Genomic DNA, 26008 nt, shown 5'->3' with positions numbered 1-26008 from the left:
ATAGCCTAAAGCAATGGGTCTATGAGAGATGAATTTCCCCCAATTCCAGCATGCCATGGGATGTATGCCTTAATGGCTGTATAATCTGTCATTCTTGCCAGACCCCTGCCTAATTATTTCTGCTTTAAAATTATTCACTTTGCTTGAGGTAATGTTCCAATTTGTTTTCTCGTTACAGCTGCAACTACCTTCTGTTTTCTCTCCCCTTGTTCTTTTATGCTCCTTATGGGAAAAAAAGAAGTCAATGTAGGCAGGCTGCATAGGGATGGGAAACCAGACATAGAATATGCCTTGTCCTTAGGGAAGTAAAGAACGCAAGAGGCCTAGAAATGCACACCCTCTACAGACTGAGACATTTGTTTTGTAGTGGAACCACTAGACCGCAACAAATAGCAAGAACTGCACTCATTTCATTCAATCTCCCATCATTTGCCTGCTGCCTTCTAGCTACAATGCAGGGAATATCAGTGCAATTGAAAGAGGGTTACTGACAGCATAGTCACTGCTGGCTGCCCGGCCCATGGCAGCCAGAGGCAATAGTTTTAAAGAAAGGAGTACTTATCGCACTGACATGCTGTGTGAGGAAAAGAGACTGGATGCAGGCACTTAGTTTCCCGTTTTACTCAGTCAGTGAAGCCATGTCAGAACCTACACAGATATGCAATATTGACATCTTGGAGGCTTATTAAAAATAAACAGCATCACTGGCACCTGAAACAGAGCTGAGAAGTATCACTGGGCTATCTCACTCCTGTGTGAGGTGTTTAGATACTCATGGTATGGTGCCTGTTACTGATTTCAGACAGAGAAGATTCTATATATCACTGGTTCCAATTAAAATGGAAGTGAACAGATCATTGTGATGAATTCTGCAAGAAGCAAATAAGTCTCCTTTAAAACAAATGGAAGTGGTAAGGACTTAGTAAATAAACTTACCATAAATTCATTCTAGGCAAGTCAGATCACTTGTGACTGAGCAATGAGCCTCTTTTCTTTGGAAAATGCCTCAGTAAGTCACTCTTTAATCATAAGATAAAACAAAAACCTCAAATTCCTAAACCATATGACCTAAAACAACATCCTTAGGTTAGGTTGTGGTTGGGTTCTCTTGTTCTGCTATCATCTAAGAACTCAAATTCTGCCATTCCTGCTCAATCAAAGGTGTGGGGAAGAAGAAAAACACTACACATACTCTCCCATCTGTAAAACCGGAATAATTTATTCAGATAAACCTTAAGAACTCTCTCAAACATCACAGTATATTAGTACACATTGACAACTTCAGGAATCATGCTTTTGGAGCAAAGCATAAATTTAATGGGAAGTGCCACAAGATAGTTTTTCATTACTTCAAAGCAGCATATGACTGACAATAAACTTATAAATAAATATTATCAGGATTAAGAACTGCATTAGTTTGTATTTAGTTTTCAAAACTCTGGATTGCTAGGAAACAATCTCTGTCTGATGATTGTCATAATTAAAAAAATTCCTGGCCGAAGTAACAGAATTTAGCAGTGTATTTTTAAGATAATTGTTCTTCTTGAGTTTCCGTGGAAGTATTAGTATCTTCCACAGAAGCAGTGCATGATGACATCACAGCACACAATAAAATCAGTGGCTTGGTTTCAGTCTCTGTTTTCCTGGTAACAATATTTAACTGTTTTTAAAATTTAGCTTTAGAACGGGTATCCACTATTGGTTTTCAGAGATCTCATTACAGGATATTAACGTTCTGGGGAGAGGGGGCATATTTTCCTCAGGATTCATGCTTTTTTGTTGGTTTATCTAGGTAAGGAGTATTGTCTTGTAGCAGATCTTTCCTGGGTATGAGCACTGTAATAGAAAAAAAAAGAACTATAAGAATATCATCTTATAGAAAATACTATTTAAAATTCTAAAGTTGTTTTTACATTTACAAACAAAAAATGAGATTACTAAAAAAAATCAAGTTACTAAAAGAAGAATCTGAACTTCTGGTAAGCATATAAGCAGCATCATGGTATCTACCCAAGAAAAAATTTTTAACTTCTGTTGGTCAGAGTACTGCCTTCCCTTTTTTCCTTTTAAAAGCACTGAAAATATTTTAATAGCATTAAGAATCCATAAAAAATGGTAAAGTGTTGCACTAACTTTTAGCAAGAGACAGAATAGCAATTTTATCATGCCTGAGTCAGATTACGTTTACTTCAACAGTTCCAAAAATGAATACTAAATTTGACTAAGCCCTCTCCCCTGGAATCTGATTTGTAATATTCATCTTGTCACATCTGTTTTAAAGGCCAACAGGAAAAGAAAGCATTAAATGAAAATTACAGCCACTATATCGTCACAGAAGTGACGTGTGTTAGGGTTTGTCTAATTATACACCATTTAAACCTCTTCCTGACTCTAATGTCTTGCCATCTAGCTCTTCAGAAATCAGCCTGTCCTTTCTTCATGAAGAGAAGGAGCTGCGTCATGTCAGATTTGCTCCAGCAGCAAAAACTAAAGCACACACACCTGAAATAATGCTGCTGTACTTTGACTAGGTCAGACAGCTGCGAAGGGTACGGCAAACCCGTAAAACTCTGTGTGTGTGCATGTGTGTGTAATGAGTAACATTCTGCCCAAAGTGCACTGATAACCCACATCTCACAAGAAAGAAAACTGACTTCCCTGAAGGTATGTTCCTTTTGCATCTGTGTACTGATACTGATGCATTTAGTAAGTTTCTAAGAGCTTTAAGTAAAATTTCAATTGCATTTCTCTTAGATGAAATACTTGTGAGTAAATTTATGTCAAAACATGTTGATCTACACACCTAGAATAGGTACATGAAACAGAAATACCAAAGAAAAACATAACTGGGTAGGAAATATAGAAAAACAAAAAGTCCAAAGAAAGATTGAAAGAAGAATTTTTAACCTTCTTTTCAAAAAGCTAAGTTTTGAACATACACTGCCAACACACCAAATCAAAATCATCAGAACATCCTTCATGTGTGGTATATTACTAAAATGTAAGCTCTACTTGTATCAGTTTAATCTGAAATTAAAGTGAAATGAATAGAACTGAGACATTTGTATACTACTGAGTAATGTAATTCAGACTGAAACACTTAAAAAAATCAGAAACATTCTTTAACATGGCTAACAAACTCCTAATTGAAATTGTGTTCGCTTTAGTAAGAAAATCTCAGCCTAATATTTTTTCTTTTTTTTTTAAAGATTCACCAGTGAATCCCAATGTGACTGTACACCACTGTGTCTCAAATTCTTTTTAAAGAATGACATTGCCCTGTGCGCTGCTTCCATGACAGCACAGAATAATTTCACTTTATTAGGAAAATGTTCCTCTTACCAATATTTGTTCTCACTGTCTAAGACAAGTCTTTGGCTTTTTCTTTTCAGTTATTAAACAGTTATTTTAGAGATGCAGGATTGGAAAAAAAAAGAATAAAAACACCAGGTGTAGCTAAATTTTATATTGTCAGCTATAATACAAAAATTTAGAATCAAAAGATCCTGACAGTAACTCACTTAAGGAAACCAGCTGCAGCAATAGGTTTCTGAAACATTTTACCTAGTTTCTTTTTTCCCCCACTCTTCCTTCATACAACACAGCAACTGATCACTGCAATCGTTTTTTGGGCAAGGGAGAAGACGGCTTGGGATGAAGCAAGGACATAATACTAATTTAAATACAACTCAAATATAAGTATTTTACAACTTTTTTTTCCCAAATAGGCCAATATACTTTCTATTACAGCAAAGTAAACCGTCACCTACAAAGTTTCCAAAACAAACATGTAGCACCTAAGCTGAAGCACTACGAAAAGCAGACTTTTCAACTGAGGTCGCTTATTTTTATTTGCCAACAAACAGCAACTCAAGGAGCCACCTCAGGGCTGCACTTCCACTTTTTTGTTAATAAAAGTTTAATTTTTTTTAATACAAGATGACACCATAACAGCAAAAAACAAGCTGTCATTCTATTGGCACTACAAAAGTTACCACAGGGCATAAATATCAAGGATCAAAAAGGTTGATTTTGTTCTGCTAAAACTTCCTTAATCAAAGCTGTACTGGAATTGAGTACCCGTTCAATGTGCTACCAGAGCAGACCCATATACCTACACAGGCATTTCCTACAACAAACTTCCTGCCAGGAACTGGCTCCTAAGTGCCAAAAGTCAAAGGAAAGTGAGAAGATCCCCTTGATATTTTCATCACACACATGCACAAGATGTTTGGAGGGGACACGGGGACAGCTGACCCCAAGTGACCAAAGGGATATTCCATACCATTTTACATCGTGCTTGGCAATAAAAGCTGGGAGAAGAAGGATGAAGGGGGGACATTCGGAGTGAAGGTGTTCGTCTTCCCAAGTCACTGTTACACGTGATGAAGCCCTGCTTTCCTGGAGATGGCTGAACACCTGCCTGCCGATGTGAAGCAGTGCATGAATTCCTTGTTTTGCTTTGCTTGTGTGTATGGCTTTTGCTTTACTAATTAAACCGTTTTTATCTCAATCCACGATTCTTTCCGTGGATTCCGATTCTTTCCTCCACCCCACTGCAGGGCAGTGAGTGAGCGGCTGTGTGGGGCTTAGCTGCTAGCTGGGGTTAAACCATGAAAGCATCTAGTCATAGATGCAACTGAAAGTTGAAGACCCACTTCCAACTTTTTTCCTCTTTTTAATCTCAGACAACTTTTCTCTACAAACAAGAAAGCATGGAAACAGTAGGGTGAGATATTGAACAAAATGGAGCAGCAGTGGAAACTACAGCCATTTATAGGTAACCATTTCACACAGTGCGCTGAGCATACTATTCAGCATAAGCTACTATCAAAATATGGTGACAATTATCTCAACTTCCTAAAAATTCTAAATTTCTGGTTTCAGAAGTTTTTTAATGGTATATTCTGTCCTACCTGTGACATTAATAATATAATAAGAGCTATACCAGAACTGTCCAGTTCAGAGTGCTATCTGACTAATCAAAGCTGGATTATCAGGAAAGATGCAAACACACTAGAAGCTTGCTCAAAGAATGGCACTTAGGAATAACATTCTGTTACTGATCAGTTTACCATGGTATAAAGGTCTGTATATTCCTGCTGTAAGGAGATTTGCTTTTACTCTTTCACTATAGTATCAAGCTAAGCATCAAATTTGATCTTCTGCTTTTTTGTAGTTTGAGTAATACCTTGCTCCTGGCCACAAAGATTTTTCATTGCCATGACCTTTAAGAATTATTTATTGTGTAAAATAAAAATGCATTTTTTTGGTATTAGCTTTGAATGTAAATTTCAACTTCACTGAATGCTCTTTACATTTTAATTATACCAGGACAAAAATATTTATCCATTCTATACATTTTTTTATACTGTTCATTCTTATTGTGTGAACTTCTATCACGATGCTCTGGATTTCTCTTATGAGCATTCCTGATCTTTCACTTGGTGATTCACTACATTATCAAGATTAAATATTTCTCACTTTAATATATATTCTGAACACACACAAAACACAAAACTCTCAAACTGTGATGGCTCTTTCAAGATTATTGTTTTGTTCTTACTGCAGTAAGATCAATTACAGAGTGAGAAGCGAAGCTCAGACCTATCCAAAACAGATACAGAAAAAAAAGAAAAAAAAAGAAAAAAGGGCAACAGACTGCATAATGACATCCTTTGCATTCCTAAGCAGGTCAAATGCACTCTGTGTACAGATGCACTCCAGATTTTTTGCTGCAGGACAAAGTTTCCCTGACTAGTACTAGACTCTGGAAGACCTTCTTCTTCCACACAAACCTCATTGCCACCATTTCTCTAAGACGTCTGTAATATTAGGCAGGGGCAGTTCTACCACTTTTTGTTTATGGAAATTTTAAAGAAGACAGCATTAAAGCTCTCCTACAGTCAAAATGGACAATCGCCACTACTCTCCACCTGTCCACCGAGTCAAGTCATTTCACTGTAAAAGGGTATCAGATTGGTCAGAGAAGATCTCCCCTTCATAAATCCTTGCTGACTACTCCCTGTCCCCATTCTGTTCTTAGAACACTTGGAAATAGCTTCCAGGATTGGCTCTAACACCTCCCCAGGGATCAAGGTGAGGCTGAGCAGTTTCCCAGATCTTTCCTCTTGCCCTTCTTGAAAACAGGAGTGACATCTGCTTTCCTCCCATCCTCAGGCAACTCCCCTAATCACCATGACCATTCAAAGATGATTGAGAGTGGCCTTGCATGACATCAGCCAGCTCCCTCAGCACCCATAGGCACATCACCTCAGGTCCCATGGATTTGAGTATTCCCCATCTGTTCAAATGTTCCCTAGCCTTTTCCTCCTCTACCAAAAGGAAGTCATCCTCGCTCCAGACATTCCCAGTCGCCTGAGGTCCACGATTCCTGAAGGCAAGCCTTAGCAGTAAAGACTAAAGTGAAGAAGGTGATGAGCACATCAGTCTCTTCCATGTCTTTTGTTAGCAGGTCCCCTGCCCTATTCAGCTGCAGGTCCACATTCTCCCTCCTCTTCCTTCTGCTGCTGATATACCTGTAGAAGCTGTTGTTGCTGTCCTTCACATTCCTTGCCAAGATCAACTGCAGGTGGGCTCTGGCTGTCCTAACCCCATCCCTACACACTCACACAGTACTAGAATATAAATGAGCATTTTAACATGAATTCACGTGGCTTTTGCAAGGGAAATTCTGCCTTACAGTCCCTGCTGGAGTTCTCTGAACAGCTCTTGGGGGGCTGCCACAACATGGTTGGATTCCCAAAAGTCCCTCAGCGAATGCTTTTAAGAAAACAACAGCCTTATTATGACAGAAGGTCTTGCATGGATAAGTCACTGGTTAAACTGTAGGAAGTTTAACAGAGGGATGTGAAAAGTGAAATTCTACAGGTATTTTTGTTGGCATCTGTGCTGTTCAACATATTTGTACATAACCTGGCAAAGAATGGTTTTTAATGATACCACCCTGAATAAGTTCTTAATGGCTTACTATGAAGAATTGTAGGACAAGCTGAAGACTTGACTGAGTAATCAGTAAACTGGCAGACAATATTACATGTAGAGACATGCAAAGCACACAGGTCAAACAAAAATACTGACTTCACAAAGCAAGTGATAGGTTGAAAACTGACTACAACCATTCAGATGAGTTTAATGAATATAAGATAATTTTGTAAAAATAAATAAATATATGTACACACAGCAGCCAAACCCAAAATTTAGAATTAGGAATGACTAGGAAACCAATTAAGAATGAAAGAGAAAACATCATTCTGCCATCGCTGTGTGTATAAATGCCTGGTTTGCCCATAGCTTGATGACTGTGCTCAGCTCTGATTGGAAGAGCTCTTTATTATCTTAAGAGAGATGCAGTAGAACTGAAAAGTGTGCAGAGAATAGCAACAGAATGATCACAGGCATTCACCTGCTGTTTCACAGAGAAGCTGTTCCATAGTGGGGGGGGGGACATGACAAAAGGGGGGCAATAGGGGATTTAAAGACTCATGAACAGCTTGGTGAAAATGAATAGTAATTTAAGAGTAGGACCAGATTCAAAAGTAGAGCTAGTGATTATTCATAAAAATCAGAGTAAATTCTTTGTCAAAGGTTCTTGGATGCAAGAAATTTGCATAGGTTGACAGGAATAAGTTCATGAGGGAGAAAGCCACAGAGGATAACTAAAACAGAATCCGTCCTTGGCTCAGGAAGTGCTGCCAGGTGTAAACAGCTGAAGATGTGAAAGTTCACTTGCTCTGTTCCTACTCTTCTACTGTCATCTGCCCAGGACCACTGTGGAAGACTCTTCACTTGTCTAGACATATCTTTGGCCTTGATCATAACGGCTGTTCTAAAGTTAAATGCTTTACCAAATCTAACACTGAAAATAGTTACAAAGCTTTACAGACACTGCTAAACAGAAGTGAAAGGAAACAATGTACACAGCTGCTATGCTCTACAACATAGTTGTATGCTCAACCTACTACTTCTCTTGTGTTTGACTGTAAGATAAAAGAACTTCTAAACCAGTAACCAAAATTTCAGAATTTGATAGGCTTTGCATCAAGGCCATCATTGTGTCACAAATCTTCCAAGGTATAGTCCAAAACTTAAACTGTCAGAACAGTTTTAGAAAAGAACACTCAATCCTCAAAGAAAAAGCTGTTCTATGGACAGCGTACCTACTGCATTTGCTAATTCTCCTCAGGCAGCTTCTACTTATTCAGTCGAGCAAGGATCTACAGATACTGTGGCTACTATACTTAGACATACACTGACTGACTAGCCAGTACACGCATGCTGACTTGCTACCTAATTGCTGTCACTCCTAATAGTTAAGGTATCAAGTTATAACTTCTTTCTCTCAATGAAGGCATTAAATGTATATACTACCTCTTTTCTACCAGCCTGTATTTCAAAATATTTGTGTAGAAACTTTGCATCTTTGAAACCTCCACCTGTCCTAGGTAGTGACATTAGTCAACAGGCTTAAATTAAGGGCTTGGGCAGTGAAATGATGGGCAGACAGACTTGGGTCCTCTCCATCCCTTTACTTAGTTTTCAGGTTTTAATTTATTTAAAGAACTATAACATTTTTAAACATCTTTTTAGCATGCAGTTTTACTCACATATTTTGTCGGAATCTGTGTGAACTGCCTGAATAACAGAAGTTCTGAGAATCACTTCAACATCTGAAGCTATTTTCAGAAGCTAGTAAAAGGAAAAAAAACAACAAACAACACAAAAAGAGTAATTTAATTATATGTAATTATTCCTGAAGGTATTTTCCATACTAGACAGTTGTTCAAATAATAAAGCCAGTCAGTTCTATTATCCAGTTAGTTATGCACTATCTATACAGAGCTTTTACTTTGGGGATCCTGGAATAGCTTACAGGTTGATATATAAACTACCTTGACATACAGTATGAGAGGAAGGAAACTTCTGCTCAGTAACATACATCAATATAAAAGCTATATACCCAATTAAAACTGCAAACGAATAAGGTAGAATGCAACTACCAAAACAAGTAAGAAGTTTCCAATGATCAAAGACATTGGTGAATGCCTCAATAACATTTGACTACCCCTAGTGAAAGGGCAATCTGGTTCTTTTAACATTCCTGCTCTTGAAATAAGGAGAGAAAAATAAGGGCAAAACATGACAAGAACTAAGAATACTGAGGTTTCACAGAAAAGCAGTACAGGAACAAGGCACTACCTAAAGATCAGAGGTATTAATATTTGGCAAAAGGCCTAAAATTTCTTCCCTTATTAAGAGGATAAGCAGAAGCACCCTTGCTAGTTTTGCTGAGCAATTAAGAGAAGCCTAATACTTGTTTGCATGATACTTGTGTCAGAAATAAATGAAATTGCACAAGTGAGACACTTTGGGAGACATGCTTACACTAGGAAGCAGTGTGTAGCAACAGAAGTGGATCTTTGCAAGAGTTAGTGCTCAAGACTTGACATCTACACTGAATTTCTCCTCCCTCCTTTCCCTTTTAAGGGTTTAGACTAGGTATCCTTCAGTTCCCCCTACAGAATGCCCATTAGAAGCTAGGCTGCATGGTCCTAAAGCACACTTTCCAATTTAGATTCATCTTATCATATAATAGAATGGTTTGGGTTGGAAGGGACCTTAAAGATCATCTAGTTCCAACCCCCCTGCCACGGGCAGAGACACCTTTCCACTAGACCAGGTTACTCAAAGCCTCACCCAATCTGGCTTTAAACACTGCCAGGGAGGGGGCATCCACAGCTTCTCTAGGCAAGCTGTTCCAGTGTCTCACTACAGAGTCAAGAATTTCTTCCTAATATCTAACCTAAATCTATGCTCTTGCAGCTTAAAACCATTCCCCCTCATCCTGTCACTACTTGCCCTGGTAAAAAGCCCCTCTCCAGCTTTCCTGTAGGCCCCCCTCAGGTACTGGAAGGCTGCTAGAAGGTCTCCCTGGAGCCTTCTCCTCTCCAGGCTGAACAGCCCCAACTCTCTCAGCCTGTCTTCATAGGAGAGGTGCTCCAGCCCTTTCATCATCTTCATGGCCCTCCTCTGGACTTGCTCCAACAGCTCCATGTCCTTCTTAGGTTGGGGGCCCCAGAGCTGGATGCATTACTCTAGGTGGGGTCTCAGGAGAGCGGAGTAGAGGGGCAGAATCACCTCCCTCGACCTGCTGGCCATGTTGCTTTTGATGCAGCCCAGGATATGGTTGGCCTGCTGGGCTGCAAGTGCGCACTGCCAGCTCATGTTGAGCTTCTCATCAACCATCAGCCCCAAATCCTTCTCCTCAGGGCTTCTCTCAATCCATTCTCTGCCCGGCCTGTATTTGTGCTTGGGATTGCCCCGACCCACATGCAGGACCTTGCACTTGGCCTTGTTGAACCTGAGGCCCAGCTCTCAAGCCTGTCAAGGTCCCTCTGGATGGCATCCCTTCCCTCCAGCGTGTTGGCCACACCACACAGCTTGGTGTCGTTGGCAAACTTGCTGAGGGCGCACTCAATCCCACTGTCCATGTCGCCGACAAAGATGTTAAACAGCACCGGTCCCAATACCAACCCCTGAGGAACGCCACTCATTACTGGTCTCCACTTGGACATCGAGCCATTGACTGTAACTCTTTGAGCGCAACCATCTGGCCAATTCCTTACACACTGAGTGGTCCATCCGTCAAGTCCATGTCTCTCCAATTTAGAGACAAGGATGTCAGATGGGGCAGTGTCAAATGTCTTAAAGGAATTCTGCCATTTGCTCTGAGACTGCTTCACAAAACAAGCCAAGTCACAGGAAGTGCAGATAACCAAGGCAACTTCAGAAGCGCACTCCTGACCTGAACTAAAACGCTGCAGTAGGTTCAGCTGCCACATCTCGCATTCTAATACTGCAGAGAGTCACTCCTACCTCCTTAGGTCACTACATAACTAAGTGTTTGATGTCATATTAGAAGACATCGCAGCTTTCTGTTCCAGCAAAGTTATGCACATTTGGTTGGTCAATATTCATTTTCTTTGCTGCTGTCCAAAAAAGAATACTAATGCCCCAGTTTTTATGCAAGGAAGTGCCCAAATTCTCACAAGTCCTATATATCATTTGATTCAGTTCCTCTGCATCGGAGTACATTCAGTGTATATATATATATATATGTATATATAATAAATATGACAGCTTCTATGATGTTCTAGGATTCTGAAGTTGTGATGAAAGCCTAGAATTTGTTCCACTGATACATTTAACCAAGATATCAGTTAACCTACATTAAAAAGTTACACGTGTATTTTGTAGGTTGCCATTCCTAACAAATATAGATTTAAAAATTACAGCAAGTATTTTTCCTGTACATCTATAACAAAAAGAACATACAATTTAACAGATCAGACACTGGAAACACAAACACAGAAGTATTACTATAGGAGCCTGATAACAAGCAGAAATGCTAAAAAGTCCCAGCTAAATGCTCAGAACTATTTATGTTATTGTCCAGACGCTGGTATGATGCAAAGGTTTAGATTTACTTCTGCAAAGGACAGATGGAGGACTTCCAACTAGTGCCCAACGACGATGTAAATACAGTTTGTTACAAGACTGAATGACAAGGACTAAATTATTCACTCTGTATGGATGTTAAGAACTAAAAAAAAATCTAAACCAGAAGTTTAATTTCAGATCTCGGTAAGTTTTAAAAAAATGACTCAGTAAAAGGTTTTAAGGTTAACAACTGAGCAAAGGAAATTTACATAGTGAGTTAACAGAATGTTCTCCTCCTTTTAATGCATCATGAGGAAAGAAGAGGCAAAAAAAACCCCCAGTAGTATAACTAATACCTCTACATTACAATAGTCACGATCATTTGGCTGTTTTTTGCCTCCCAGAAAAGACGCTGTCTCATTTGTGATCAGCAATCAAAATAATTTCTCAAGTCTGCCAGTAACTGAGCAAATTATTTAATTTCTCTGTATCTTTCTGTGCTTGTCTATACAACAAAGGCCAGGTAAACTTAAGTGACAACAGCTCAGACAGATATTACGAGCAAAGTATACAAGAAAATAGCAACATAAACGAATTTTTTCCATAATTTTATTATAAGCTTCAAAAATAAGCATATTAAACTACCAGAAGACACATTCTCCTTATGTATTTTTGTATGTGCAAAACTCTATAACATACTGTAAATACCAATGGAGATATCAATATACTCATCTGGCTCTCACAATGTCTCAGTGAGTACTTACATTGGTTTAGAGATCCTTTAAGTAAAAAGCTCCTATGTAAGTATTCTTACGCAAAGCATAAAAAAAAATTAAAAGAAGTAGTACCTCATTTATCTTCTCTTCAGATGTCTCATCCTGGTTATTTTTGAATTCTTCATTTATCTTTTGTCTTGCAGCTAAACAAAGTAAACAAAAACCCTGAAGTGTGAACAAAAAATTATGTCTTGTCTTTCTCACTTCCCCAAAGCTCAGAATCCTAAGTCCTTTCTAGCACCTTCCTGACGCACTCTGAAGTATTTTAATGTAAGATTTCCATGGAATTCAGGTGATATCATATTTTAAGTTGACTGGTACAGGAATAAAATATGATTGCCTATCTAGTATTCTGAGCTTTAAAAATAACTAACCTACAGAAGGCACTACTAAAAGTTGGTTTACTAAAAAAGCAGTATTTATTCCCTAAGGAGCAACCGTATGTAAAGAGAATCAACTCAAATGCTTAGTAAACATGCTTTGGCTTGACTGAAGAGAGGAATTACAGAAAAAAAAAAAGGCAGAAAAAAAGTCCTAGGAAGATCACCAAGGTTCCCAAAAAGAGATGTTTTCCTTATGAAATATGGCTTGAGTGCTTCAGTCTAACAACCATTTTTTTGTTTCAAATTAAAGAATGTCTGACTATGGACATGCAAGTTTTACTTGAAAAAAAAAAAAAGAGAATAATTTAAAGGACAATTATGTTAAGAATTCTTTCTGTGTATTTGGAGAAGAAAGTTTCACAGAAAGATAGGTAAGCATCCACCACACAGAGAAAAGTATCTCACCTTCAAGGGCTCTGGTATCATTTTTAAAAACTTCTTGCCGGGTTCTGTGCAATAGTTTAAAAATCTTCAAAACCTGTCAACATGATATCAATAGAATTAGCTTGTTTGATAGCAAGATTCTTAGTTTACATGAACATGTTGCAGTTAACAGTGTTCTGGTTGATCTTTCATGTTCTTTCCATTTAGTATAGAATTTGGTATGGGATCAGTATCTAAGATACTTTACCTCAATTCCAGCCAAAGCAGATGTGAGGAAATCAAAATCCTAGACAGTTCTAGATGTTTCAAATTAATCTAAGATGCTAGAGAATACTAGCACTACACTCCTAATCATTTGGCATGACAGGAATATAATCCTGGAAATACATTGACACAAACATATTTATTGTGCCAGTACTGAATAAAGCCAACAGAATCGGGATAACTGTAGAAGTCACCTGAAGGGACTATCAAGGGTTCATCACTGGATATTCTCAGATTACGAAAAAAAGACAAAAATATAAATGGCTCAAGCATTCTCACACTTACAGGCTAATGTGAGGAAAGTGAATTTCAAACGGATCTCAAACTGTATATTAACATATACATAGTATATTAACTAATTCAATAATTATTTTTTCATGTCTCTGTATAATACCTGGGTATAAACTTCTACCGGTGATTGTGTTGGCAAAAGCAAAACAAAAAAAAGTCCTTCCCCAAATATAACTGCCAGATCAGCAAATAAAAACTTCAGTGAAGCAAACACTCAAAAAACTAGGATTTACATTGTAGAGATGACACACCTCAGTATGTACATAAAGCAAAACTCCTGAGAATCACAGCTCACAGTCATGTGGTTTTGGTTGCTTATTCATACAGACTGTAATGAATTACAGAAATCCTCAAGTCCTTATAAGACTTTTTTGGTCTTCTCAGAGATTGACAAGAATCTCTGAGAAGCACTAAAAAAAAAAAAAAAAAAGAAAAATTTTGATAATGAGTGTCCTGGTTTCAGTTTGTGGCCAGCCACAGTGATCAAGGCCCTTAGCAGTTAGATGCAGGGCAGCTGACCCAGGCTGGCCCACAGGTGTATTCTATATCATTAACATCAAGTTCGCTATAGAAGAGAGGGCTTGTTAGGGAGAGGTGGGGTTCTTTCTGCTCTTCCCTTCTCCCTCTTCCTCATTGTGATTCCTGGAGCAACTTGCCAGTGCTCTGTGGATAAGTATACTTTTATCTTTTTTTTGTGTTGTCATTTATATGGATTTCTTAATTTCATTAAATCTGGTTAACTTCAACCTACAAGTCTCCTTCCTTTTCCCAATTCCCTTCCTCATTTAGGGAAAGGACATTGGGTGATAGAAAAACTGCTATTGTTTAGCCCTGGGTGCGGGCTAAATGTGGACAATGAGATACCTTTTGAGTTCTAGTACCTCCTAGTGTGTTTTGGCATCTCTAGAAGGCACAATTCCAGGTACTTCATGATAACCATAAATTGTTCTCTCACAATTAATATTCTTAAAATTTCTTAGAAGGATGCAGAGGAAACACGGGGCTGTAACTGAGAAATGATCATCATCTTTATCAGCATGATCCATATCTATGAGCTGGAGATGCAAACAAGACTGTCCCCTAAAAGACCAATAAAAACATCCTGGCAGGGCCCAAAAGTATTGCCTCTGCTTTAAATCTGCCAGTGACAGAGAAACGGCAAGCTTCTCTGAAAGCTATTGCTTCCAACAGATGTTAACATTTTTAGACTTTCAAACTACGTTCTCACCCTCTGCTCAGCTGGTCACTTGGCTACACCTTGACATAATTAATCCAGAGTGTACACACACAAAAAGACAGGATTTTAGGAAGAGGAAGGAGACATAAAACAGTAAGAACAGGCAACCTTCCAGTCAGTACTGCTTCTTTAACGTAACACTACCACAACTTGAGTGCTATTAAGGTGCTTTTAACTTACAGATACGAATAAATTCAAATCTCACTTCACCATGTGGATTAGACCACATCATTATTTCTACTGTAATTTATGATTTAGCATCCTGTTTAGTATATGCTAGTTCATTACAGATCTTTCTGTATGAAAGAGGACAAACTAGTGAATTCTCAGTTGTTTAAGGGTCTCAGGAATGTTTAAGTAAAAAACTGTTGTCACTTTTTCAGGAGTTAGTATGTGACTTGACAATCAGTTAAATCAATATAAGCAGAGACATATAAAAGAGAACGTGGACTCTGCTAACTCCTTTTCAGCTTCTGTCCCCTTAATAATTAGCAACTGAACAGAACCATGTTGCTTTTAATTCCAGCATTCCCTAGAGAGCTGAATTTGTGGAAAGTATTTGTGACAGAATTAAAAGCCAGCAAATAAATTTCTTGTTCTGTAGATGTATTTTAAGAGATTTGATTAAATTATTTAGGCATGATATCCTAAAATATTTCTACCCCATAATATTTTCAGCATCTTGGCAAATAGAATTAGTATTACAAGTGATTTTGAGTGAAAGACATGTATGGTGAAACCTGAAGTGTTTTATTGTTCTTCTGAACAATTTGGTCAACAATTTTATGGCATTTTCCTCTGCTATTTGCCTATTTCTGCAAACCCCTTGTGGAAAGCTCTTTACCACACCAACCACAGACTAGTTACGCTAGATATATTAATGTACAGAATCCATTGAGCTCTATAGTCACCTAATGAAACACAGAACACCGCTAATATCTCAGTGTATTAGTACCCCTAATACTAGACTTTAGAACAGTTCTGAAACAGGGGCTCAATTCCCCCCAAAGGTACTAAAGATGAAAAGTTTAAACAATTCTCATCTTTGCTTTTTCTCATCTACCCATCACAATTCATTCTCTTAAAGTATTTTAACCTCTACTTGATTGTCATCTCTCAGCTTGTTTCCTTTTTCCACAGTGGCCTTTGCATGCAAAACCCTACCTTCTGTTCCCCAGTTTTATGTCCTTGCCCTGACAGCCTCTGCCTGTTGATGCTATAAATGGTAGGAACTGCTGGGAAAAAAGTTCCTACCCTCCAGTGACATAGAGGGAAAACCTCCCCTAAGTACATAACGTGTGCGTAGTTACTACTGACGCCCCAAGGTGGCAAATTTGACGGGGCACACTGCACGCTTCTCCGGCGCTGAACGCACCACCACCAGCTCCGAGCACGCCGGGCACCGAGCAGCGCTCTAGCGACAAACACTCCAGACGCGACCGGCACACGGCGGCAACCCGCCGGCGGCGGCGCCCGCCACTCGACGCCCGCGGCACTCCACAGCACCGGCGACTCCCGGTCTCGTGCAGGGCACAGGCCAAACGGGGAACGCCAAGGTCGGCCCCCTGCCGCTGTAAGGCGGCGACGGAGGGATGAGGGGAGCCGCCAGGCTCCACCACCGCCGCCCCACACCGGGCCGACCCCGCGCGCGAGCCCTCCCCGTCCCTTCTGCCCCACCGGCCCCAGCTTCAATTCACTCGAGGCGATCCCGGATACCGGGGAGGCCCCAATCCACCCCCGCCAGACTCAGGAGACGCGGCCAGGGCGGGGCCGCACCGAGTGAGGCCAGGCACCACCTCCGGGGGCAGCGGCGACCCCCGGCGCCCTCTCCCCGGCCGTGCCGCTGCGCATGCGCGCCACACTCACCCGCCCGCGGCTCGCCATGGCGACCGCCGTCCTTTTCCGGTGCGGGGGACCGGGGACACGGCGGAGCCGGAAGTGACGATCCAACCCGGTCCGCACCGCCCCCCCGGCGCGGTGCAGCCGGTGCCGTCGCCCATGCTGCCCTGCCGAGCACGGCTCGCTGCCGCCGTCGTTCCGGGCAGCCGTTTTGTACCGGTTTTCTTCCGAAGGAAAATGTCGTCGTTTCAAAGAGGTGACTGGAAAGCCCTCGGTTTGTGGCCAACACATTGTTTTACACCTCTGCCTGTTATTCCCCAGAAGTGCTCGATTGCATTTAAACGCTAATTCTTTTTTATTTTTAAAAAACGCTGGTAGTGTGATAATCCAGGATTATTTATCAGAACTGATCGGACTCTTTCATATTTTGTTAGAACAGCTCTTCTCTTGGAGAGAATATTCTGACTGCGGCTACACAACAACTGCAAAATGGAAACCGTTACCCTATTTCTATGCCTACTAAGGCTGGTAGACATGAATCCACCCTGTCTTTAGGGAAAAAACCCAAACACGGTTCTTCAGGTGACCTAAAGGGGAATTACAGGTTTTGGCACCAGAATGGCCTTTGATGGTAGATGTCAGGGCCCCGAGTGCACCAACGAGCCTTTGTGGCCTGACCAGCCCACGGCCCAGGACCCCGCGTCAGCCCCCCGGGGCCTGCGACGTGGCAGCAGCGCTGGTCTCCAGCCCTGCCACAGCCTAAGGGGTGGCCCGGCCTGCGGGTGCAGGGATTCGGTAATATGCGAGGACATGGAGGCTTCATCCTCTGGATTTCTCTGCTTCATTACAGATTACTCCAAAGTAATCACCGCTAGCAAGTGTATGGCCACAAAAATCACCACTGGCAAGTGTAGCTATGACTAATAAAGCAAATAGGTATCTGTCTCAAGCTATTACAAATTATTGTCAGCAATCAATAATAGCAGCAATCAGTTGTATAGCAACAATCAACATTATAGCAACAAACAAGTAGGTATTTACTCTTGCAGGTTACTACAAACTTACTGTTAGTGAAGCAACTTACCCACAGTGTAACAGCAGATATATTATGACCTTCTACTTGCATGGACATACAATACTAGTATCAAGTGAATTAGATTTCAGAAGGGGCCAGGCCATCCTGGAGGAGAGGACACACCGATCCCAGCAGGGGACCCAACCACCCAAGAGGTGAGAGGACCGGCCAAGCCCACCCCAGCGGTGGTCCCAGTGAGGGACCAGGATGTGACAGAGTCTCACTTCAAATCTGCGGCATAGAGTCTGGAGTCAGACAGCCATCCCCACCCAGTGGGAGTCCAAGATCTCGTAGAAAGTTTCTGCAGAGAATTCAGTTTAGGAATGGAGCAGTATGTGCAGCATGGGATGTTCTCAGAGAGAGAGGCTCCATTTTGGAAAAAAAAATAAGTCATTTTTGTATCATAGAGACAGAGGAGGGCATAGGACACCACCACTGTGAGCAGCCAATGGGTGCTGTTAATTTCTGTTTTCCACCTGGAATAGCCAATAAATGATGATGTTTGCTGTTCTCTCAGATCAGTTTTTATTTTGCCAGACTGTTTTCCTGCTCTTGCAGTTAGAACAGCCAATGGCATCTACGAAGTCTTACTTTCTCAGGGCGTTTTCCCCTTGCCCAGACTATTTTTCACTTTTTCAGATGAAAAGTTACTGTTACAGTTCCTTGTTTCTGCACTTATCAATGGTATCTCAGGATGTCTCCAGTTTCTAGGTACCCAGCTGTACTTAAAAAAGGCGAGCTGCACTTTTCAAGGATGCTTCTGGTTCCCAGGCTCACAGCTCCCAGGCTGGTAGACATTTGCTCTGCCAGTGTTTTTCAATAGCCATTTTCTTCTGTTCAGTCATTTTCCCTTTCTAGCCAGGTCACCTTTTTGGCTGCTCCCATCAAGCTCCCCACAGCCCTGCCTTGCCTTGCCTACAGCCTGACTGACCAGCCCAGCCTCAGCCCGTCCATCCCAGGGCTGTGTCTGGTACTTTAAAACTCAATTGCCATTCTCTAGAAAACCAAACAAGCTTACACTTGAATAACACATCATCCAGCATTAGCTAAAGGCAGCACAGGATTTTAAATGTAATCAGCTTTACTGCTTCACTAACCCTCTAGCTTCAATATATAGTCTATTTTGTTGTTTAATTGCAATTACATTCAAAGCTAATTGAAGTGTGGAAACACTAAACTATTACTAAATATTTTTAATATTTCAGTTTTCCTAAATGCACTTATTTTGGACTATGTACCTCGTAAAGAAACTTGATCGATTAGCAGGAGAAATTATCCTTATTCATAGATCTATTTGCAGAAATAATTATTGCAGCTGCGAATGAATGAATTAAATCTTTGAAAAGGCCTTGTTATATTCAAAATAATATAAAATTTGCCATTTACATGGTGAGACAAAAATGCATGTTGAAGTCAACCATATGAAAACAAATGCTTTTTTGCCTTTTCAGAGAAACTTTTTAAATTGTCTCATTATGTCTGTCTTCTCTTAACATAGAGATATGCTTTCTAGACCGGCTCCATGGCAGCCCGTGGAACTACTTAAAGTACGCTATGAACTACAAGTGGATCCTGAATAAGTATTTGTATGTTAAGCTGTTCCTGTCTAGGTAGTAATATCAACTCTTCTCTCACAAGATATGTTTAATTCCTGAGAAAACAGGAGAATAAAATTATTCATATCTTTGCTTAATAACCAGTTAGACAAGAATAGAACGCAAAGAAATTTGCCCCTGAAGCACCAATTCCATCCTTGTTTTAGCCATCATATTCCAGTACTATCCATAGGACATATACATGTCAAAATACTTTAATACAGTACCATCAGGTGGTGAGGAACAGAGTATCATCCTGGTACTTAATGTGCTTTGTCAGAGCTTTGTTTAGGGTATCTCAAGACATATAATTTCAGAGTTATTACCAGATGTGTACAACAAAATCTGCTCTTTTTGTAACAAGTTCAGGTAATCGAACGTGGGATAATTTTAGGTTTAAATCACTTAGCAGTATTTATTCCCTACCTCGCTCCAAAATGGTCTTTCCTGCAAGATTTTTGTCACAAGGCAAATATATATAAATGTCTATATTAAAACCTTCCTAGACAAAGCTTGAGGGAAATCAGATTCAATCAATGATGAAGTTCGGAAAATGAAGCTTTGTTGTTACCCTTAAGGCCAGATTGGATGGGGCTTTGAGCAACCTGGTCTGGTGGAAAGGTGTCCCTGCCTGTGACAGGGGGGTTGGAACTAGATGATCTTTAAGGTCCCTTCCAACCCAAACCATTCTGTGATTCTCTTTTAGGTTTTGTTTTTTTTTTCTGCTTCTTAATTTCTCCTATTTAACGACTGGGGTCATATATTTTAAAAAAGCACTTATGACTAGATGTGTAGCTATGTAATATTATGCTGCCCTCAGTGAATTATTGCCTGGTCATATTGATCGGTCTGTTTTATAGTTAGGAAATGGCTTATGTGTTGAAGGGCTGAAACACTGAACTGCATATGCTTTCCCCTCTGCAAGAGCCATCCGGGTGCTAGCAGCACCCAACACCTCAGACCAAACACTGTGTATTTTATGGCTTTACCCTCCAAGCTTTGAGGGCAGTGCTGATGTTTATAAAAGCCCCCTACCTGTCTCAGCCCAAGCCCTGCCTTGATGGGCCCCTGCAGCCCCAAAAGGCCTTGAGACACTGGTGCGACCTGTTCGCCTTGTGCTCTGTCCCAGGGTCTGGGCAGCTTTCATCTCGGAAACCTCTGCCAAGGCAGCAGGGCCTCCAGGACTGGTTTCGCAGCAGTTTGTTTCTCCTGCAAACTTGTACGGAAAAGCTAAGGGCAGCCCTGCCAGGAGCGGTCATTTGGCTGCAGGGCGCAGTCCCAAGAAGTCACACAGATATTTGGGTTGGATTTAATACGGCAATAAACAGTATTTCTGGCTGCAGCAGCCCCTCCTAGGACCCCTCCACCTCTTCACCTTCCCACCTCTCCAGGCGACCGCATCACTTCACAGCGCTGATCCCTCCGCGGAGCCGCCGACAGCTTCCGCGCCTCCCTGAGCCCCAACACGCCGGGCCAGCGAGGGCGGGCCAGTCGAGTGGGAGGGGACAAGGGAAAAGGACAGGGGAAACTACCAATCCCGTCGTGGGCACGGCCGGCCGTAAGCGGTCAACCCAATGAGCGCCGCGGGCGGGCGTGGCCGCGGGAGGAAGCGCGGGGCGACGGGCGACGGGCGCCGCGCGGGGATGGCCGCCATGGCTGAGGAGATCAGCAAGGCGCAGGCCGCCCGCCCCGGCGGCGACACCATCTTCGGGAAGATCATCCGCAAGGAGATCCCCGCCAATATCATCTATGAGGACGAGCAGGTGCGGGTGGTGCGCGGCCGCCCCTCGCTCGCAGCCGCCCGGTCGCGGGGTGCCGTTGAGGTGCTCGGGAGCGCGGCGGGGCGGGCGGGACGGACGGGGCCTCTCCGCACCCTCCTGCAACGTCCCTAAAGCGTCGGGCTCCTTCGGTGCGCGGCTTGGCCTGGGCCGGCGGGTGCCTGGGCAAATGCAGGGCGGCAGGTGCTGCCTGGCCCCGGCCCCAGCCCCGGCCCCAGCCCCGCTGTGTCACCGGCCTGTGTGCGGGGGAGGGAGGGCCTCTGGCGCTAACGCAGCCGGTGGCGGCCGCTGGCATTCACCGTGTCGCAGCCTTACGGCATTGCGGGTCGTGCAGGCTTTGCTGCCCCGGCACGGGGGTTCTCACACTCTGTGTAGGAGGGCGGTCGTGAAACCTGAGGTGAACCACCCGCAGGCAATCTCCGTGTGGGTTCCGGGCGTGTGTATCGAAACAGTGCGCCGTAACGAGCTGCTTTGGCCCGTCAGAAATGCATGTCTTGATGTGCCTCTCAGTAGCGTTACGGAGAGTGTACAGCTGTGCCTGACAGGCTTTGGCTATGAACCTCCGAGAGGGATTATTAAAGTAAAGAATTACAGCTGTTTCTGCTTTTCATAAAAGTCTGGAACTGGTCATCCTGAAGGCTGCAAAAATCGGTTTCTGTGGTGAGGTGGGACTGGTAGCGTTCAGTGGTGCTGGTGCACCACACCATGCTGGGGCTAAGTGAAATGTTTAGCTTACAAAAAAACGCAGCTGTTATCTGAAAGACATAAACTGAACTAGTATGCAGTATAAGCCATTTTTTTTTTTTAAATTGAAATACTGAACATTAATAGGGGCTTTTGCTTTTGAAATAAGGGATTACGTGCAGTGTAGACTACAGGCTCACTAGAGATGCTGTTTGTCTGATTTGTGTGCTTAAAAATTATCGTAGCTTTGAATAATGTTTTCTTAATAGATATAGAAACGTTGCAGCTGCCATCTGCTCTCGAGAATATGGGAAATTTTCACTGCTTTCTGAAAATCATGCTTATGTTACTGCTCTGTGTTGATGTGAGGGTGTGCATCCTTTCTTTACCTGGGTCAGAGCTGCATGAGGTTTTTCCTCAGCTGTAATGGGTACAGCAGTGTAACGTGATCATTGTGCTTCACTGACAATCAGGCCATTGACTTCGATGAGTGACTTGAGAGCATATAACCTACTCTGACTGCCATTAGTGCAGAATATTTTCTGGATACCCGCAGTATCTCAGTTTTTTACCTTAAACTACACAGAAATGTAGAACAGCTTTTAGAGTTTAGTTGACTATAGTGGATGATGTTTAATTAATTTTATTGACTCTACGAAGGTCATTATAGAGGTGGCTGGAAATGTTACAAGCAGAAATGTAAGGAAGGCTTCTAATCATTAACTGACATGCAGAGAAAAGGAGATATTAAAAAGTACAAAGTCTCTGTGGAATTAAGCCTTATCACTGTTGTTCTAGTTGAATCTAAACTTCCTGAAATGAAGGTTGTTGTACCATGCACTCATGGACTTTCTGTGATTGTGCTTTTTTTTTGATATTGCTTCTGCTTTCTGTCTCTTAGAAAAATATTTGCTGCTGGTTGTCTGCTCATTAAATTCTTTGACTCAGTTTGACCATTTGCATTCTGCCTCTATGTGGACCACATAGAATAGAAAAATGCTTACAAAATGATCAACTCAAAGTAAGATTTATTTAATTAGGTGCAAATTAGTTTTATTCATCCATTCTTTGTTTACCACCCTTCTCTGTTTGCGAGAAACTAGCGGTTCATCAGAAATTTTAAATGGGCATTATTTTCTTAAAGATAGCTTAAAATAGGACAGATTATAGGTATGCAAGATATGGCATTGTTAATGTAAGTAAAGCTCGGGCTTCTGACCACCTTTACTCTTGGCAAAGGCCACAGTTCCTCAGTAGAATTAAAAAGCAGTATAGTCACATAGAAAATTCACTTTATTGATTCACAAATACCGAAAGCATCTAGGAAACGCGTATTTTGAAGAATATAAGGTATGTGTTTAAAAGTGTGCGCTCTTTGTGGTGTAACTCAGCTAGTAACTACCAGATGTTTTGCTGTTAAATGTGATGGGTAAGTCAGAGATGCCCTTCGGTTATCAATGGCAGAGTGTACTCAGCATGGGCATCTGCAGATTGTGGTGGTTGCAGCAGCAAGTCCTGGTTCTGTGACTGGCCATTTGCACAAAGAGGCATAGCTTCCTCTTCTCTTTCTTTGATTTCTATTTCTCTTATCTATTGGAAGTTCCTAATTTGAGATTTATTTGATGTAGTTAGGTGCTGCATGCAGTTTCTGATTGATAGTAATTTTGGTACTTGAATAAAATTAGTTGGGAGTCAACTACTTACTACAGATAGTTGTTTGTATTTCAAAAGTGATGCCCTTCCCTCAATTTGAGAATGTCTGAAGTAGACCCAGCCTTAATACATTATTTTGAAATAATTTTTTTCTGAAATACTTGGTGCTGTTGAGAACAGAAAGGTAATATGTCCTCGATCACATAACTGCAGGTTCTTTGAAATTGCCTTCCTGTCTTTGACCAAGGCAATATTCAGACATAACTGGAAGATGATTAGCAACTGTTTGCCGTTTGTTTTATTAATCAGGGTGTTAATAAAAAAGTGAAATAAACATAAATGTACTTTTTATAGGCATGCATGCCATCAAGTCTGTTAGTTGTTATGCATATGTGGAAATAATAAATCATTAACCCAATTGCATATTAACTTGCTGAGAAGACTATAGCTTTTGAATAATAACACAGAATAATGATTATTTTTTTTCATACCAGCAGGTCTTGGTAAGTAGGTGTTTTCTGTTTAGAAATTAGAGGACTTTGAATAATATATCACTCAGGAAGAATCAACGTCTCTGCTTATGTTTGGGGTATCTGATAATCTGCTTAAGTATGTATTTAGTGAAGCATATTGATTTACTTAAACTCTTGCCTTTCTCTGAAGCAAATTGTGTTTTAACTGTTTGCTCTTCCTCCAGTGCCTTGCGTTCCATGATATTTCACCCCAAGCTCCAACACATTTCTTAGTGGTTCCTAAGAAGCCAATTGTCAGGTTATCTGAAGCAGAAGATTCTGATGAATCTGTAAGTACTCTAGAAGCTTTCTGTACGCCAAACTGTTCCTCTAATTGCTTCATAATTTACTAGACTCTCCCCTTTTTCCTCTTGACATTTCAAAGAGGCAAAGTAGTTTTCTCATACTGTAATCCTTTTCCTTTAGCTTAGAATGGGAATGGAGTTAAGGTTTTCCTGTAAAAGTATTGATACAAAGCAAAATGTATCTCTGGATATGTATTTGCAGTACAAAATGCGTTGTTATTTTGGAGTACAGTCTTGATGTCTGTTTTCATGGTTTACAGGCAGTGGTACTTACTCTCATATGGGCTAGAGGTTTTTCGCAGGTCAGAGAGGAAGAAAGGGAGAGTTAGCTGAGAGGTGCTGAATATTTCAATTTTAATTATAAACATCAAGTTCAAAGATTCTGTAAACCTTTACATGATAAGATAAAGTTTCTTTTCCACCAGAATTGTGTATATTGCCTGAAGAAGTGACAGGATCTTTAACCATGAGACAAATTTAGCTTGCGTTATGTTTCTGTATCTGTTACTGTCTAGCTTGAAAAAAGTCTATGGCTGTTTTTCCCCCCCCGCTATATTATGCATAGTCAGTCCTTACAGCTTTTCTTGGAAAGCGTGAGTTGCAGGCAGACAACAATTTGAAGAGCAGTGGCTGAATTTCTAAGAATTAGCTTACTTGCTTATCTGAATGGTTCTCTGCTCTCATTCCCTCCCTTCCTGCCCTCTCCCCTTTTTGTGTGTTTTCTGTTTGTTTGTTTGTTTTTTTTTTTCCTTTTTGTTTGTTTTTTTTTTTTCTCCTCCAGCTTCTTGGGCATTTAATGATTGTTGGCAAGAAGTGTGCTGCTAACCTGGGCCTGACCAATGGATTCCGGATGGTTTTGAATGAAGGGCCTGAGGGTGGGCAGTCTGTCTATCACGTGCATCTCCATGTTCTGGGTGGTCGTCAGTTGGGATGGCCTCCTGGCTAAGATTTTTACACCACAAGAGTTAACTGCATGCGTACAAGTCACCATGAAATAGATTTAATATGTTGCCCATCAATCTAGCCACTGTTAATGTATTTTTTTTTGAATGTGTGTCTACGAAGGGTAATAAATGTTCTGAACAATACTCGCACAATAAAGATTTAGCATGTGGGAATCATTGTCTGGTGTGCCTTACTGATGGAAACATATTCTGCAAGTTAAAATGGTGTTCTCCGGAGTTTAAGTATGTAGCGTGTTTCAGTCTGCTATTAACAATCTTCTGTAGATAGTGATTTGCTGAGGCATTTGAAACCTCAAGGTGCAACTGCCTAGCAGTCTTCCATGTCCTTTGGGAAGAAAACTTCTAAGCTATTTGAATGTGGTATGTAAATATTTGTAAAACCAGTGTAAGCTGCTGCTAAAACTTTTTTAAAAAAGTGTTGTATGTGAAATTCTGAACATGCCGTGCAAGGGCTGTGTCAGTACAGTGCAATGTATTGGAAACATACAGCTCCTGTTGGAGCCCTCTGTCAGTGGCTGCTTTATAAGGTCCCATCTTTCAGATGAGAAGGGGTAAAACAATAGTCTTAAAGGCAGCTGTGATAGTTCCTTTGCACACGGGTATTTACTTCTACGTTGTGATTTTGATGGAATTGAGGACTTGAAGTGAAAATACTGGACTGTGTCTGTGGGGCCTTGTAAGATGCTCAAGGCATTTCATCTTGGCACATAAGCAGCATGATGTAGTATGTATCCATTTTAGATTCCAGATTTTATTGGGCGGACTTTGTCCTTCAGTGAATAGTAGTTTCTCTGTGTTGCTGCATAC

The 26008-nt window shown here is 41.2% G+C and overlaps 2 protein-coding genes across 3 annotated transcripts; one reads left to right on the top strand and one right to left on the bottom strand.

The window, feature by feature from the left end:
• Positions 1 to 1201: 1201 nt before the first annotated feature.
• Positions 1202 to 16729, bottom strand: LYRM7 (LYR motif containing 7). 2 transcript variants are annotated; one of them, XM_068423590.1, is made up of 5 exons: positions 16662 to 16729; positions 13025 to 13097; positions 12309 to 12379; positions 8628 to 8709; positions 1202 to 1836 (listed from the first exon to the last, which is right to left on the bottom strand). In XM_068423590.1, the coding sequence occupies exons 1-5, from the start codon at positions 16677 to 16679 to the stop codon at positions 1760 to 1762; spliced, it is 321 nt and encodes a 106-aa protein (XP_068279691.1). In that variant the 5' UTR covers positions 16680 to 16729; the 3' UTR covers positions 1202 to 1759. The 2 variants fall into 2 exon arrangements, with proteins under 2 accessions (XP_068279691.1, XP_068279690.1); XM_068423589.1 differs by lacking the exon at positions 16662 to 16729 and adding an exon at positions 16572 to 16653.
• Positions 16730 to 20900: 4171 nt separating this feature from the next.
• Positions 20901 to 25354, top strand: HINT1 (histidine triad nucleotide binding protein 1). Its single transcript, XM_068423193.1, has 3 exons — positions 20901 to 21067; positions 24117 to 24221; positions 25018 to 25354. Exons 1-3 carry the CDS (start codon positions 20948 to 20950, stop codon positions 25180 to 25182), a joined length of 390 nt encoding a protein of 129 aa, XP_068279294.1. The 5' UTR covers positions 20901 to 20947; the 3' UTR covers positions 25183 to 25354.
• The last annotated feature ends 654 nt before the right edge of the window (positions 25355 to 26008 follow it).

The sequence above is a fragment of the Nyctibius grandis genome, chromosome Z (genome assembly GCF_013368605.1).
Source record: "Nyctibius grandis isolate bNycGra1 chromosome Z, bNycGra1.pri, whole genome shotgun sequence".
Taxonomy (NCBI): Eukaryota; Metazoa; Chordata; class Aves; order Nyctibiiformes; family Nyctibiidae; genus Nyctibius; species Nyctibius grandis.
This window is presented reverse-complemented; position numbering and strand designations above follow the sequence as displayed.